Genomic DNA, 15,550 nt, shown 5'->3' with positions numbered 1-15,550 from the left:
GCGGTGATCATCATACATGTCTTTAAATCCCCCTCGAGGCCTATTGGCAGCAGTATCCTCACATAGCAGGATGCATTTGGTGTAATCAGGAGCTCAAGTCACCGCAGACTCACAGGGTATGGCTGGATTCTGTGAGTGACAGAACATAACAATCATCATGGTTCTATCAGCCCTGGACTTGTCCTGTGGTCTCCCTTGTCCCATGCATGCCACATGTTTGTTTGCTAATCCTGTCAGTGCAGCAGCACAGGTCTGGGATAGGGAGCTCAGTTTGATTGCTACCTGTTTGGATTTTTGACTCATTTTGAGACTTATTGGCTGATTTCTGCAAATAGTTCTCACTAATGAAATAACTTGATTAAACTGTAAGCTGCACTATGCAGTATCATTTAACAATGGATCAAATTACTAATGTCGCATGTATCACCTATGACAAACCAGCAGACTCTCAGCTCTATGGGATCTGCCTCTTTAGCTCATTGTTTTGGTTTTCCAGCCCAAACCTTCTCATTGGTTGAGTACAAATAGGTTGTCTCTGTGTGCCCTGTGATCAACTGGTGACCTGTCCAGGGTGTGTACCCTGTCTCTCGCTCAGTGTCAGCCTGGATTGGCTCCAGCCCTTTGTGACCCTGATAAGGATAAGCGGTTATGGAAAATGAATGAACATTCTCATCAATGGTTTTTCCAGCAGCTCCAGGCAGCTGTGTTCAATGAAGCTCCAATAAAACATCTGACAACAGGTATAACCACAAGGTCAACAGACAAACAGACAGACTAAGCGACTTTATTCTTCTCAAGAGTTGGAGTAGGTGGGTAGGTGTATACATACATAATCTTAACAAACAGATATCTGAATATGAATGCAGAATCTGTGGGCAAGGGACCAAGATCCACTTCTCTATCTAGCTTTGCTTTTAGAAAGCCTGGACAACAAAAACCACATGAAATTTGTAGGTTGTTTGAACATTACTTTTCAGTGTATACTGTTCATGCCTTGAAACAGTGAACAGTCACTGATCGTCACACCTTCAAACAGAGGAAATGAGGAGGGAAGTCACTCTCTAGTTGTCCTTTGCATTATGACTGTGCTGCTCATTGCAGTAAGTGATGTTATCCCTTCATTGTTTCTGCAGCTCATCTATGAGAGCTTTACCAGGTATCTGGTGGAGCATAAAGGCTATGACAAGGACCTGCTGAACCTAACCCCCGCCACCTGGGATTTCTGGTGAGTCAGCAAGCAACACCCCCCCCGCCCCAGTCTAGAGGAACATAACGAAAAAATAAAAGCACACTTCATCACTGATAAACATGCCTTTCCATTTGCTTTGCTCACTGTTTTATTTGTAGGCCATTACTCAACCCAAATTCAAGTGAAATCAATATTCACACTGTTTGGATGTTGCTCCATCAGGACCCACACAATGCTGCATCTGATACACAGATATAATGCGTTAAATATTATAAAATAAGTGTATGTGTGTATGTATGTATATATACATACACACATACATACACACATACACACACACGCGCGCGCGCGCCCACCTCCAAGGATATCTGTTTCTGCACTGACCACTTCGCTCTCAAATGTTTTTCACAAATTTTGGTTTTTGTTTAGCTGCAGTACAAGAATGTTGATGACCAGGCCACCAATTTTTTTTCCTTGAAATAGGACGAGCCAAAACCAAAGTGCTGCCCATCTTGTAGTTGGAGCAGGAGCGTGATGTGGCCAAGCACGGCCCAGTTCATTGGACCTTTTGAGCAAAGGGGAATAGCATAGCCCCTTTTCTCTGTTTTCTCTGCTCATGTAGTAGTAGTGTGAAAAATATTAGTATCTTTCTACTGCATGAAAAGAAAAGATCATCTTTCCAGCAGTGAACAAAGAAACAGCCACCACAATTTAACAAAATCTGAGGAAACTAAATTCTTCACTTGAGCTCTTTGAATGTGCTATATGTAAATTAGTAATAAGTTACCTGGATATCATCTCCTGGTCTTTTCCTTATTGGCTGGGACAGTTTCCTGGATGGAGAGTCACTTCTGTTTTGGGAAAAAGAAAATCAAAGCTGGACAACGGTAATGGAGGATGCATTCATGTTGGGACAATAATGGAGTGCGTACGTACGAGGAGTCTTCTTTTCTACTTCTTATTTTGAGAACCAGGACTGTGATAGTAATGCCCATGAGCACTCCAGCAGCCAGCAATAAAGCAATTACACTGATGACATCACCCGTCGCGATCTGTGGTAGTGGCTTTTCTACAGGGAAAACACACGCACACACACAAACTCCAGTAAAACTTCAAACAAACATATTCCATTCCTTCCATTTTGCTCTTTTCATCAACTCAAATGACCCGAAGACTCCAGGTAAACGTACCTATGATGCTGACCTCCACAGAGCCTGACCGCGTCCCAATACTGTTGGTTGCATCACACACATATGTGCCCTGCACGTCATATGTGACTGGCCCTTTAAAGGTTAGGACGTTGTCCCGGATCTCAGCGTTGCTCGGTATGGAGCCATTAATGCTGCAGAATATACAGAAAATAAAAAATATATAATATAAGGCTTATTGAAACATTATCAAAGACAGAACCATACGCCCATCAAACCAGCTATATTGCAAGTACACATTTAGTTTACTGCAAAATCATTTATAGAAGCAAAAAACAAACAATACGTAAAAGAATAGAGTGTTCATATAATTCAGGAAGAGAAATCAGATTGGTTTTAAGTGACACACTTTAAATGTCCAGTAAGACTAGGAAGGACGGCATGAGGCAAAGAGGTTGCAATCAGCATCTACAAGGCTAGATGCCACTAAATGGTACATTCACACTGGTCCTTTCGGTTTATACATTTAAAGACACCTCATAGCCGGATGAGGTCGTTTAACTGTGACAGTGAATTTTGGTGAAACAGAAACAAACATAGTTGTTCTCACAGTCTCCACTGATACAGAGAGACAGCTGGGTTGGCATCAGCTTGGCAGCTCAGCTGGACATTCTCTCGGTTCAGATACCAGTTTCCATCGAACCCATTCACCGAAACATCTGGCTCATCTGGTGCACACGTAAAAACACATACAGATAAAATTAGCCTGTCATTTAGCTTGTGGACTTTATTCATACTCGTATAATTATGAACTTCTTGTTATGCGTGAGAAGGACTTACACTGAATATCCAGGGTGACACTGTCAGTGAAGACCTCCTCATTGAAGGTGGTGACACAGGTGAGCGTTTCCTTGTGTGTTTCTCTGCTGGGCACCAAAATGTAGTCACTCTGTACGGTGAACGTTCCATCTGAGTTTCTGTACTCTCGAGTGGTCACTTCTCCTGGTACCCTCGTCTCCCACCTGCACACATCAACAAGGAATCAGTGTTGCAACTCAAAAGATACATGGATGTCAGCTGATTTGTTGGTTACCACACATAAACACACACACACACCTGATGGTACCGGGTGGTTTTCCATTGGCAGAGACGCAAGTGGCCACTGGTGTTTTCAGATTGGTTGAACGAGCCACCAGCGTCGGCGTGGACAGGCTCATCTGAGTAGTTGGGCGAACTAAGGGAATAGAAATTTTAAAAATATGGAGTTGATTTAGCATTTTTAAAGCATGATAATATTGTGTAATGTTTAACATAATTTGACGGCCTATTCAAGGTGCTGACAGGTAAACTTTTGAAATCCATTTGCAAACAACAGCATTCTCTAAAAAAGCTGGAGCCTGGAAACAATGGCATGAGGTCAGACCTTCATGACATATGACTTTATTTATTATCTACTGTTAACGTTCATTCCATGCAATTAGGATTCAAAACTGAAATTATTAGTGAAATAACAATTAAATGTTTTATAAATAATAATATTTTTTAATGTAGCCTACAGTACAAGTGCAGTATTTAGCTTTTTTTTTTTTGTAGCAATTCTGTTGGATTTATTTTCTCATCAGAATGACAATATTTTTACATTCAGATAAGAAAAAAACATACTAAACTAAACCAGAATAGAACATTGTTACATTGATGAGGACTGTCTTATGTGGAATTCAACATCTTGAAGGAATAGTTTGACAGAATAATATTTATTTGCTTACTTTTGCTAAGAATTAGAGGAAAGTTTGATGTCACTTAAGCGCTACCACAGGTCTTTCATTCCAACAGCTGTCAAACAGATATTTAATTTTTTAGACCTAAGATCAGACCATGTGTCAGGTGTGTCTCACCATAGACTGTGAGGTTTACAGTGTTTTCCCGGTTCCCTGCAGGGAATGTGGTGTATTCACAGATGTAGGTGGCCTCGTCAGAGAGCCGGAGCGAGGAGAAGGTGATGGTGGTGTCTTCAAGATTAGGAGTCCGTCGCCTCACCGCTGCGTTCTTGAAGATGACGCGGTCCCTGTAAGGCTGGGCAACGGACACACCCAGGGAGGGGTTGGCTATCGCCACGTTCTGCTTAGTGCCATTCACAAGCTTCTGCCATGTGACCTTGAGAAAGAAAGGTGGATGAAATGTTACACTGGTTGTTTTAGATCATATGTGCACACACAGTTCATGTGTCCTGCATGTGAAATTTAGCCCTTTTCCTGTGACATGGCTGATGGCTGAACGTAGCCTCTGGTAGAGACAAAAACGTCGCTTTGAGAGCAGTGTGAGTGAACCAAAACAGTAAAGTTGCCATCGCACAGCTGAGCAGAGCTGAAAGTCCCAAGAGAGCCGAGTAGAGCTGCGGATTCAGGTGATCTGTAGGTTTGACACATTAGAATCGGTTTGTGTTTTACTTTTAGTTGAACTTAGATTGATACATTTCTATAATTTAAATATTTTGGATACAGCGTGGCACGGTGGAGCCCACTGTGTCGGCTCACAGCAAGAAGGTTCCTTGTTCAAACCTCGCCTGGGGCCTTTTTGTGTGGAGTTTGCATGTTCCCAAAGACATCAATTGGTAAATTTAAATTACCCAGAGGTGGGGATGTGAATGGTTGTCAGCTTGTGACTTGTCCACTCGCCGTAAGTCAGCTGGAATAGGCTCCAGCCCCCTACCAAAACCCCAATGGGGTTAAGTGGTTACAAAGACACCAAGCTTTATTTCTAGTCTGTGTCATAAACATCAGGTTTCACCTGCAAAAATTAACCTGTGTTCAGGTCTCTTATATTTTCTTAAATGTGTAGTAACTGACTTTTTTGGCTACTGACTCCTAAGGAAAATACCTGCCTTTAGCTGCTACATGTCAGTTCATCACTACGAGCGACCCCCTTCATACTATCACACTGCTTTTGCATCAGCCTTTGACTGAAAACACTGATTATAAACACTTGGGTTCATCGCTTGTTGAAGAAATCTGTTCTGTTTTTTGCTGATTTATTGTGTTATATGATTGTGAGCTTTATGTATTTAAATTATATTTATATATATATATATATATATATTTCATAAAAATTTCAATCTGTATTCTCTTCTATGTAATCCATATGCTACCTGGGAATACCTGAGAGATTTTGACAGGTGGCGAGCTGTTGATGAACCGACAACGGAGATCCACTTTTGAGCCAAGATACCCTGACTTCCCATCATCCATTTCCACAGTCTGGCCAATTATTCCTGTAGGAGAAACACAAGGGTTAAAAAAAACTTTCACCTATGCTGGGCATACACACACACACAGACACACGTTGGCAGCAGCAGACAGGCCTGCTTCAAGCTGTTCACAGTCAGCACAGCATGTTGAGCTGATAAAGTGAGCTGAGCTGTCAGAGGTGATTCATTTAAGCGGTGTGAGAGGTGAGCCGGGGTCAAAGGTTTGGATTAGAGTGAGGTAAAAATAAGCACGATTTTGTTTGGTTACTGTTCCCACTGACTTACTGATCCCCTTTAATAAATCCACAGCAGAGCCACACACACTTCCTGAGTGTGTGTGTTTATTTGTCTCCGTCAGAGATACTACAAGTGTTGCAATGTAACTAAGTACGCTCATTCAAGTACTGCACTTAAGTTCAAATGCACTACCTCCTACTTTGCGATTTCTTCTCATGCCACTTCGTACTTTAACTTCACTAAATCACAGAGGGAAATATTGCACTTCATTCTCCACTACTATAATTAAGTTACATCTGAGAATTTACTATTTAAAGTTCAGAGTTAATTTACAGAAAATGTATTGGCAGCTATTTAGATAATTTAGTGAAACATTTCATGGTTACAGCTTCTCAAAGGTTATTATTTGTTACTTTTCTGTATAATTATTATTTTATTTATTTTGGACGGTTTGTTTTTTTGGACCGAAGGGGTCACTTTTTCGCCATTTTCAAAGTTTTTACAAAACATTTGATTAATGGAGAAAATCATCTACATTTACAAACAATTACAAACAATCAGTTATAAGGAATAGTAAAGTCATTCCTTTTACATTGATGCATACTGGATGACTGGGAACATGAGGAACAGAACCCAAATGCAGACCACAGAGCCAGATGGTTTAATAGCAAATGTCAGTGAACAAAGGCTTGATTGAGCAGCAGATGCTCAGTACCAGAGAGTACTCCAAAGTCCAAAATCCATAAAACAAGTCCAAGAAAATAAAGTTGTTGGTGAAAAAACATGAGAAACCTCTCTATAATGCTTTACATATGGACGAAAACAATGAAACCAGGGAACACATGAACTAAATACACAAGTGAAGGTGGACACAGGTGAAACTAATCAGGCTGGAACAGACATACAATAAGTAGTTCCTAAGAAGCAATCTGATTGGTCAACTATTTCAATGCGCTCAAATTAGCATGACAGGACACCTGACACATCATTAAAAATATTACTCCACCATCTCATTGTCGCTTCCTGAAAATACATACCATGCAACTAACGTACTAACTGAACTAAAACCCACACAAGGAGAAGTAAGAATTACAAATTAAAACAGGAAACACTAAACAAGAAACCCAAAATGATGATGAGTCATCATAATGTCTGTAACATCAGTCAATTCTATACAGCAATATTACTTTTAATACTTTCCTGATGCATTCTTCTGATTATACTTATTTAAGTAATATTTCACTGCAGGACTTTCACCTCTAATCAAGTGTTTTCACATTGTGACAGTACATAATGTATAGCACTACATATTGTCAAGGAACTGAATACTTCCTCCACCACTTAAGTTACATCATATATAATCTGGTAGGTTCATGAAGAATACAATTACTGCTATTCATGATGTAGGATAAAGGACAATGATGACTAAACAAAAGAGCTCAGAACAATGACTGCTCTCATTCTGATACCCACGGTTATTCACACACACACACACACACACACACACACACACACACACACACACACACACACACACACAGAAACCTTTTATGCTAAATATCCCTCATTGTACCTCAGTAAGTAACAATCATCCATCTTTGATTCAAATATAAAATGTCGATAACGATTTATCGTTATTAACTTTTTATGAAGAGATCATTATTTTTAAAGTTTTAGAGAGTCCATTAAATATCTTTTTTTTCTCTTAGTGTGGCAGCATATAAATTATTCAAGTTAAGTGATAAAGATATGGAACCCCTTGTCAGCCTCTGCCAATAATAACAATTTCTTCTTAAAAGAAGTATATTTTGTTTTAATGTACCCTAATAAATAAAGTGTCTCTATATTTATACCAACATTTTTAATGGAGACTTGAAATGTCTGTAAATACTGACTCATAATGCCAAAATAAAAGCTTTCTCCCAACAAAGAAGTTCCTGCCTCCTTAGATAAAACCGTACGGATAATAAGGGAAAGGGCCAACAATGCAATGCCTGATGAACTTGTGTTTGAAACATGGAATAGAATTCACGAAACTTAAATGAGCACTTATGTCAGCAGGTCTGCCAGGGTGCACTACATTAAATGCAAATGTCGCTGGCAGCATGCAGTCCTGTGTGAAGACAAAAATCACGTCATATAGCCCTGACATAGAGCAGCTCTGCAGAAATGTTCAGACACAGAAGTCACATTAAACACGTGAGAATTCTGTTATTTAATATTTTGCAAACTGGCCTATTTTTATGTTTACTATTATGAAAGCTATTAAACTGCAGCTTTATGTTTAATTTATTTGTGTATTATATGTGAAATATGTATGTGACAAAGAACCAAAACCTTTCTCAGTAAATGTATTTATGAAAACAGTCATTTCTGACCTTGGGTATAGCCAGAAAAATTTGATTTGATATTGCTGACTACTTTTAACTCTCTCAAACACTGAGTGCCACAAAGCAGACAAAAATAGAATTTTTATTTCCTTGAATACGATGCTGAATTAGACCAAGAGTGTGAATGTAGCCCCTACCCTGCAGGGTGATTTCCATTTTTGATGTATTGTATTTTAAAATAAAAATAGATATGAGGTGCCACAGTTCATGGTTCATCGCATGGTCCGATATTTCCACATCATGGAAAATGGAAAAATATTGATCAGTCCATCAATGTTCTGGTCTAGTCTCCATCACGGAGGCCACCAATCAAAAACACTGCAGGCTGACAGCACAGACACCAAAACTATATATTATAACCTCTTGTGGCCATGAAGTAATGCTTTGACCCATAAACAGTTTTTAAGCATACTGACATTTCTGTCAGAGGATCTTTGAAAAAATAAGTAATTTCCTGCAGGGGAACAATAATAATAAATATAAATAAATAAATAATAGCTGAACAACAGCTTTCAGTCATTATTGTGGAAGGATCTGCAACAAATACTGCGATGTGTTGTGATATATTCTACAGTGGTGCATGCACTGACAACAATGATATATTCTTTTGTGATTTATGATCAGGAAGTGACTCTTACATACTGACGTTTGTGGGTCTGGCAGGAACATTAACAACAAAGACCTGTGTTTCCACCCCCCTGACCCCGTCACTATGAGAACCGTCTGTACATCCTACCTGGCTCTACTGATTGGCTTAGACAAAGCTTTATGTGTGGTGTTTGAAATCTGAGTCCAACCCTACTCTCTGTGAACCTGCTAGCACTGGACCACATTTCTTGTCACAAAATGTCTTTGTCACACTAATACAGCTCTATCTAAATTTGATCCCAACGATTCTCTGAAACTAGACACAAATTCATTTAAAGATTGGATGTTTTCTTTAGCATTTGCCCAGATACATCTTATGTTTTCAGGATTACTCAAACTTGATTGGTCCCCTTACTCAAAATGTTAAAGGTCTAGTGTGTAACATTTAATCAAATGTAATATTCATAACTATGTTTTTTTTTATTACTGTATAATCACCTGGAAATTTGAATTGTTATGTTCATGTTGCCTCAGAATGAGACTTTTATATCTACACAGGGAGCAGGTCCTCTTCCATGGAGTCCGCCATGTTGAACCACTATGTTAGCATAGTTACTAACTACACAGCAAATTTCAGAAGAGTTACATTTTTGAGAGTAGAGTTAATTACACTCTCATCATCTTGTCAGCAGAAGAAGATTTCCCAGCATGCCATGAGACAATAAGACAGATGTTGTTTGTTTACAGTTATGAGTGTAACTGTTCTACAATATTCTAGTAGTTTAAAGTTACTGTTATGAAACAAGACATTTTGCACCATTACTGGCTTTACATAGGACCTTCTGTATTTATCACGGGTTTCACAGCGACTGTAGTTTCTCCTTTATGTTTGAAAAAAGAGGGTTTGCATTCTGCAACCTCACCACTAGATGTCACTAAATTCTACACATTGGACATTAAAATAGCTAATAAAAATATCCCCATGACTCGCCCTCAGTTTTAGACATCATGGTGTTAGCATTGCTTCAGTCCAGCTACTTTTCAGTGAAGCCACCTCGAAAGTATTCTCCTTCACCCTAAAGCTATCCATGCTTTCCATGCACAAATTCGATACAGAGATCATTCAGTGATCATTCATCTAGAGGTCAAACACCAGCAGAAATCAAGATTGTACTTCTAAATTTCAATGAATTAAAGGTATTGTTTTACTGTTTTACTTGAGGTTGTCTAAAAGTTGAGCTGTGACTACAGTAAACAGACCACTAAAGACAATACTGTTTATTCTGTGGAGCCTGACTTCACTTCATGCTCGTAAAACTGCAGTAGACTTGTTTTGCTGCCACCCGAGATCTACCATAATCCTAAGAATTCAAATTCAGCAGACGGTAGACTTAATCATCAGATTCATTTTCAACTTATTTGATTCACAGAGAAAAGGCAGAGCATGTTAGCAAAGCCTTGATTAAGTCATGATGATGACTAGAGAGTGCACTAATTCTCTACTTTAAAAACATGTTTGGTCTCATCTTTTTATATAAATCGGCAGAAAAGCATTTCACATTGTACATGATATATAATAATAATAATCTGCATATGATACATTCATGCATTTCCTACGCATGCAAACATGCACATAAAAGCCGGAGCCATATGTGTGTGTTGTTAGATTAATACGTTGAATAGTTTTGTACTAGAGCGGGAGTTCACTGTGTCAGTGTGTGTGTTTGTGTGGGTCATTGGGAAGGAAGAAGGCCAGCAGTGGGACTGGATTACAGCATTTAGGATATTAAAGTACATCTGCATCAGATCATTTATGGTTATCCATTTGCTGTTTGTACGTGCAGCTGTTTGTGCTTAAATATCATGAATTCAGTCTTTATGCGTGTAATTTTGAGCCTGTATCCCTAAAGGAAAGATTTGATGGCCTCTGTTGTGCATGATCTTAACTAGGCCACAACACTGCATAAACACTTCATTCATGTTAAACTGAGAATTCAACTGAGTAAAGATTTGCTGTTGCTGTTTGAGACTCAGTTTGATCGGAATCAGCATTTTATTCAAGGAATAGTTACGCATAGTAATAGTACTCAGCTTAGCACAAAGACTGGGGACAGGTAGCCTGGCTCTGTCCAATGTTAAAACAATACGCATCCCAGCACTTCTGTGATATTCCTTCACACACCCATATTCACACACACATACACACACTCAGTTACACGGGTATCCCACTGTGAGTCCCCCTTACTGAGTAGCTCTGCTGAGCTGATTAGGGACTCTAGCTGAGAAGAGACAGAGTGCCTACGTGTCTAACACAAACATACTTTCAGATTTTATTTGGCCCACATCTCTCCCACCATGTGTCCATTCAACATTCTTCTATTGTTTAGACTATGGGAAATGACCTCACTGTACTCATGACAATAATCCATAAAGAGATGCCCATGGGAACTTAACATAAACAATAGTGACATTGTTTTACACCTGAATGTGCAACACGCTGGCTTTTTTGTTTATATCCTGTGCATATCCTCTATCTTTCTTCCTCATGCTCATTATGTGACGGGTCGTTTTAAACCGTTCACAGAAAGACAGTGGAAGGTTTTGCATTAGGCTATTAGAAAAAAAAGACTGGAGATACTTAAAGCTTCATTATTTCCTCATGCTTCCTCAGATTTTAGCATATACCAATGAAAATATACTTTTTATATTTTTAATGAACCTTTATTTAAGCAGGAAATCCTCATTGGCTTTAAAACACAATCAAACTAGACTAAAACTGTTTTTTGTACCAGGCCTTTAAACATGTTTATTCCTGCTGTGAAGTTGGACATTTTAACAAGGGGGCTTATGGACATTGAAATGTTCTGTAACCAGCCTCGAGTGGCCAATTGAGGAATTACAGTTTGTGGCACTTGGGTTTACTATGTTAACTATCTTTGTTTAGTATATTAGCACTTGTTAATTAGCACTAGTACACAAATGGACTGTACTTATATAGCGCCTTTCTAGTCTTCCGACCACTCAAAGCGCTCTACACTACATATCTCATTCACCCCATTCACACACATTCATACACTGATGGCATTGGCTACCATGCCAACTGCTCATCAGTTTCTGGATCTAACCATTCATACACATTCACACACCGATGGCACAGCCTTCGGGAGCAATTTGTGGTTCAGTGTCTTGCCCAAGGACACTTCGACATGCAGACCACAGGAGCCGGGGATCGAACCGCCGATCATCTGATTGGTGGACGACCCGCTCTGCCTGTGAGCCACAGCCGCCCCGTGTACACAAGTACACAGTGTGTGCGTGTGTGTGTGTGTGTGTGTGTGTGTGTGTGTGTGTGTGTTTGAGAGTAAAACTATGAGGCTGACATCATCTGCAGGGGTGCCATTAGTAAAGATCATCACATTAAACTGTAACGTTTCAAAGCCTTACAAAACACTTCCCGCTTCAAGCTCGCTCTCAAACCAGAAGGCCACAGATGAAAGCACTGACCGAGAAAATGAAAAGCACAGAGAGATAAGAGGACAGATTAACTGTTTAATCTTGAGGTCATCCAATCTGCGATTGATCAGGGTTTACCCACTATGTTTGTGTGTTTGGCTGTGATTGAAAAGAACCTACTAACACACACGCAAAAACAAACTTCACAATGGTTGAGCTAAAATTTCAGATTTTGCAGCAAAAATTGCATGTAGCCTGAAGGTGACAGAAATTCAACTGCTTTGTGATACAACTGTATACTTGTGACAAAGCTCTTATTTCACATAGCAGCTCTCTTTATTGCTCTAAACCATAAGATCCACTGTGACAGCAGAGAATAACTTCAACAACAACAGAACCTGACTTTTGGACGTCCACTTTGCCAAACTCTGTGAATGAATTATGTGCTGTTTTCTGTATTTGCCTCATTGAAATAGAGAAACAACTCTTCTCCTCTACTTTTTCTCTGAATCGATAATAATCTCTCATTGTTTTTTGATTGAGGTCTGTGTGCACACGCAGGTATTAGCGTGCATGTTTGTGTGGGTGTGTAATCTCTGTGGCACTGCGGGAGCGTGGAGTGTGCATTTGGCCGGTGTTCAGCTGGGCAGCTCACAGGATTATGATGACTGTTGCTGCTTCATCTGTGTTTTGGGGAAATAAGAGGAGAGTAAAAGCCCAGATATAGAGAGAGAGAAGATGAGGAGAAATGAAGAGGGTGTCTGTAGAGGATCAACGGACTGGAGAGGGAGGTGCAGAAGAAAAGAAAAAAAAGAGACAAAGAGGAAGAGGACAGAAGAACTGGGTGTTTGTTTGTGTCCACAGCTGTGGAAAGCGGATTATGCAAAAAGTCATGAATCTCAGTCAGCTCTTTCTGTCTCCTTCTGCAGTGGAGGATTGCAAACTTTTAAGTGAGGTGGAAAATACATCAGCAACTGCCTGTGACAGCACTCGTATCAACCTGTTGGACCACCCGGCAAAGGCTGACAGACCTGTGGAGGCGCTCTGAGTCAGGGGGAAGATACACTGCAGCAACAGTCAGGAGGCTGGGACTTGGCAGCGATCATGTTATTACACCCTTCCTGCTCCCTGTGCAGCTCTAATCCACTGCTCTGTCCTTCAACATGACAATCCTACACACATGGTGCAGCCACACACACACACATGCACACCAGCAAATTACTGCTCAACATGCACAGAGGGATTTATCGCCAACTGAGTAAAAAAAAAAAAAAAAAGCAATCACAGCAGATGTCACAGCAGCTCAACACATCCGTATGTTGCCACAATCGCTTTTGTCATTACGTAATATATAACACCCCCCTTCTAACACCCCCCTTGATACCAGCTGTATGTTTGGCCTTGGCTTAGTGTGATCACACAGCTGCACCTGTTGGAATGAGGCAAGAGTTAATTCATTCATTCATTCAAACAAACACACACAAACACACAGAGACACACACTGTAAGACGTGGGGGTGCCCACGGTGCCATGTGCAAGAGGCAGCCACGTCTTAGTGCGATCACGCCAGTGCACCTGCTGAAAACAGGCGACTGTAGTTTGAAACTGTCTGACTGTAGCGGTCTGATTTGACTTCTGCACTCGTCAGGAGTGTTACAGGTTCAGGGATGACATCATTAGTCTGTGAAGATGAGCTTGATGTTTGGCAAAATTGCCATGAATATGTCGAAAAACAAAGAGTGAGAATTAATTTCACTGTAAAAATCATCATCAGACACCTCTTATGAAGGCATCATAAGTTATTAATTAATGTATTTAGTAACCGTTAAATCATGTTGTGAGACAGTAATAATAACTGGGTTGCCAGGTTGTGCAAAATCTATAGCATTTGTACCTGCAGACGTGCTAAATATCACAGCTAATAGTTGTTCTTATAGTCTATATAATAGTAATCTATAACAAATCGATAAGCAATAGTAAAATATGTATTAATCAATCATTCATCATGGGTGACTTCAGAATGCTTTATAAGTGTGTGTAATGATTATTGTGATGATATAATATAATGTCATGTTAATTGGACACATTACATATTATTATTCGTGTATACAAAATGATCTATGAAAATAAAAGCCTGAAACTCAGACCCACCTCATATACTTTTTGTCAGACTGACCTCAGTTTTACTCTCTATACTGTACACTCCATGTAAACCCGAGATACAGTTAAGTTTATTATAATAAATAATTTTAATTATTAAATAAATTTACTTATTTGTTGGTATTTGATGCAGAGAAGTCGATCATCATGTTACATCATTATTTAACAGGCGCTCCTACCTGGAATAACACAAGTTGTTATCAGGAATATCCGAAATCCAGCGCTGTCCATGACCAAACCACCGGTGCCAGCTTTTCGCTGTGGTTAGATTCCCAGTGTGGACTTGCTGTGGACTGAACACACGGCAGCAGGTTCAGCTTCAGCTCTGCGTGTCAGGGTCCAGTCAGGTGGCCATGTATGCTTGCACAGCGAGCACACACTGCTCTGAACCCTGAAAATGATTTCTCAAACTTGTCTCTGTTTCACTTTTTTTCTTTCCTCCTCTTTCTTTCCTGCTAACGGAGCTGCGGCAGCCTCTGTCCGGCTCAGGCTCAGGCTCGGCGGGGATAAAGCAGCTTAACGCGTGGGCAGATTATTTCCGAGATGGCCAGCCTACCCCCCAGTCCTGACGGACAACTATCTGTCACTGAGTGAGGGCTGAGCCGAGCATGTACCGGCTGCTGTGCACATAGAAAAAGCCGCAGTCAGACTATTTTAAATGAGCAGACACAATGGACACAATTAGGGGCCCGGACAGGGGCGTAGCTACAGGAATGAGCTCCCGGTGACTGTTGCCCCCCAACCGCCCTACACATAGGCCTACATGTTGCCCTGTGTCTGCCACCAATCATTGAGTTTGATTGACTTGTGAACCCTGTGTCTGCCACCAATCATTGAGTTTGATTGACTTGTGAATTAATCAATATAGGAATGGATGAGCGCAGGAAGTGAAAAAACAAGTAATAGCAGACCATTTTCACAGCAGCCATAATAATATATAATAATAACATAATAATAATATATAATAATAACATAATAATAATAACATAATAATAATAATAATAATAATAATAATAGGGTCAACAGGTGCTTCCAGTGATGCTAATTAAGGTTCCATTCCATTTAGTTCAGCAGCAAAGACTTTCCAGTAAGCCACATGCACCACAGCGGCAGCCTGGTTCAGTTTGACCTGAATGAAATA

At 40.0% G+C, this 15,550-nt stretch overlaps 1 protein-coding gene across 1 annotated transcript in view; it reads right to left on the bottom strand.

The window, feature by feature from the left end:
* nectin1a (nectin cell adhesion molecule 1a) overlaps nucleotides 1-15,042 on the bottom strand; it is an 18,529-nt gene extending 3,487 nt beyond the window's left edge. Inside the window, exons 1-9 of the mRNA XM_010744588.3 lie at nucleotides 14,589-15,042; nucleotides 5,493-5,605; nucleotides 4,233-4,491; nucleotides 3,454-3,571; nucleotides 3,178-3,359; nucleotides 2,948-3,065; nucleotides 2,380-2,531; nucleotides 2,126-2,258; nucleotides 1,977-2,040 (exon numbers count right to left, since the gene is read on the bottom strand). Of these exons, the coding sequence (XP_010742890.3) occupies nucleotides 1,977-2,040; nucleotides 2,126-2,258; nucleotides 2,380-2,531; nucleotides 2,948-3,065; nucleotides 3,178-3,359; nucleotides 3,454-3,571; nucleotides 4,233-4,491; nucleotides 5,493-5,605; nucleotides 14,589-14,640 (1,191 nt within the window). The 5' untranslated portion in view covers nucleotides 14,641-15,042. The remainder of the gene's footprint in view (nucleotides 1-1,976; nucleotides 2,041-2,125; nucleotides 2,259-2,379; nucleotides 2,532-2,947; nucleotides 3,066-3,177; nucleotides 3,360-3,453; nucleotides 3,572-4,232; nucleotides 4,492-5,492; nucleotides 5,606-14,588) is intronic.
* Between the last annotated feature and the right edge of the window lie 508 nt (nucleotides 15,043-15,550).

The sequence above is a fragment of the Larimichthys crocea genome, chromosome XXII (assembly GCF_000972845.2).
Source record: "Larimichthys crocea isolate SSNF chromosome XXII, L_crocea_2.0, whole genome shotgun sequence".
In the NCBI taxonomy this organism is placed as follows: Eukaryota; Metazoa; Chordata; class Actinopteri; family Sciaenidae; genus Larimichthys; species Larimichthys crocea.
This window is presented reverse-complemented; position numbering and strand designations above follow the sequence as displayed.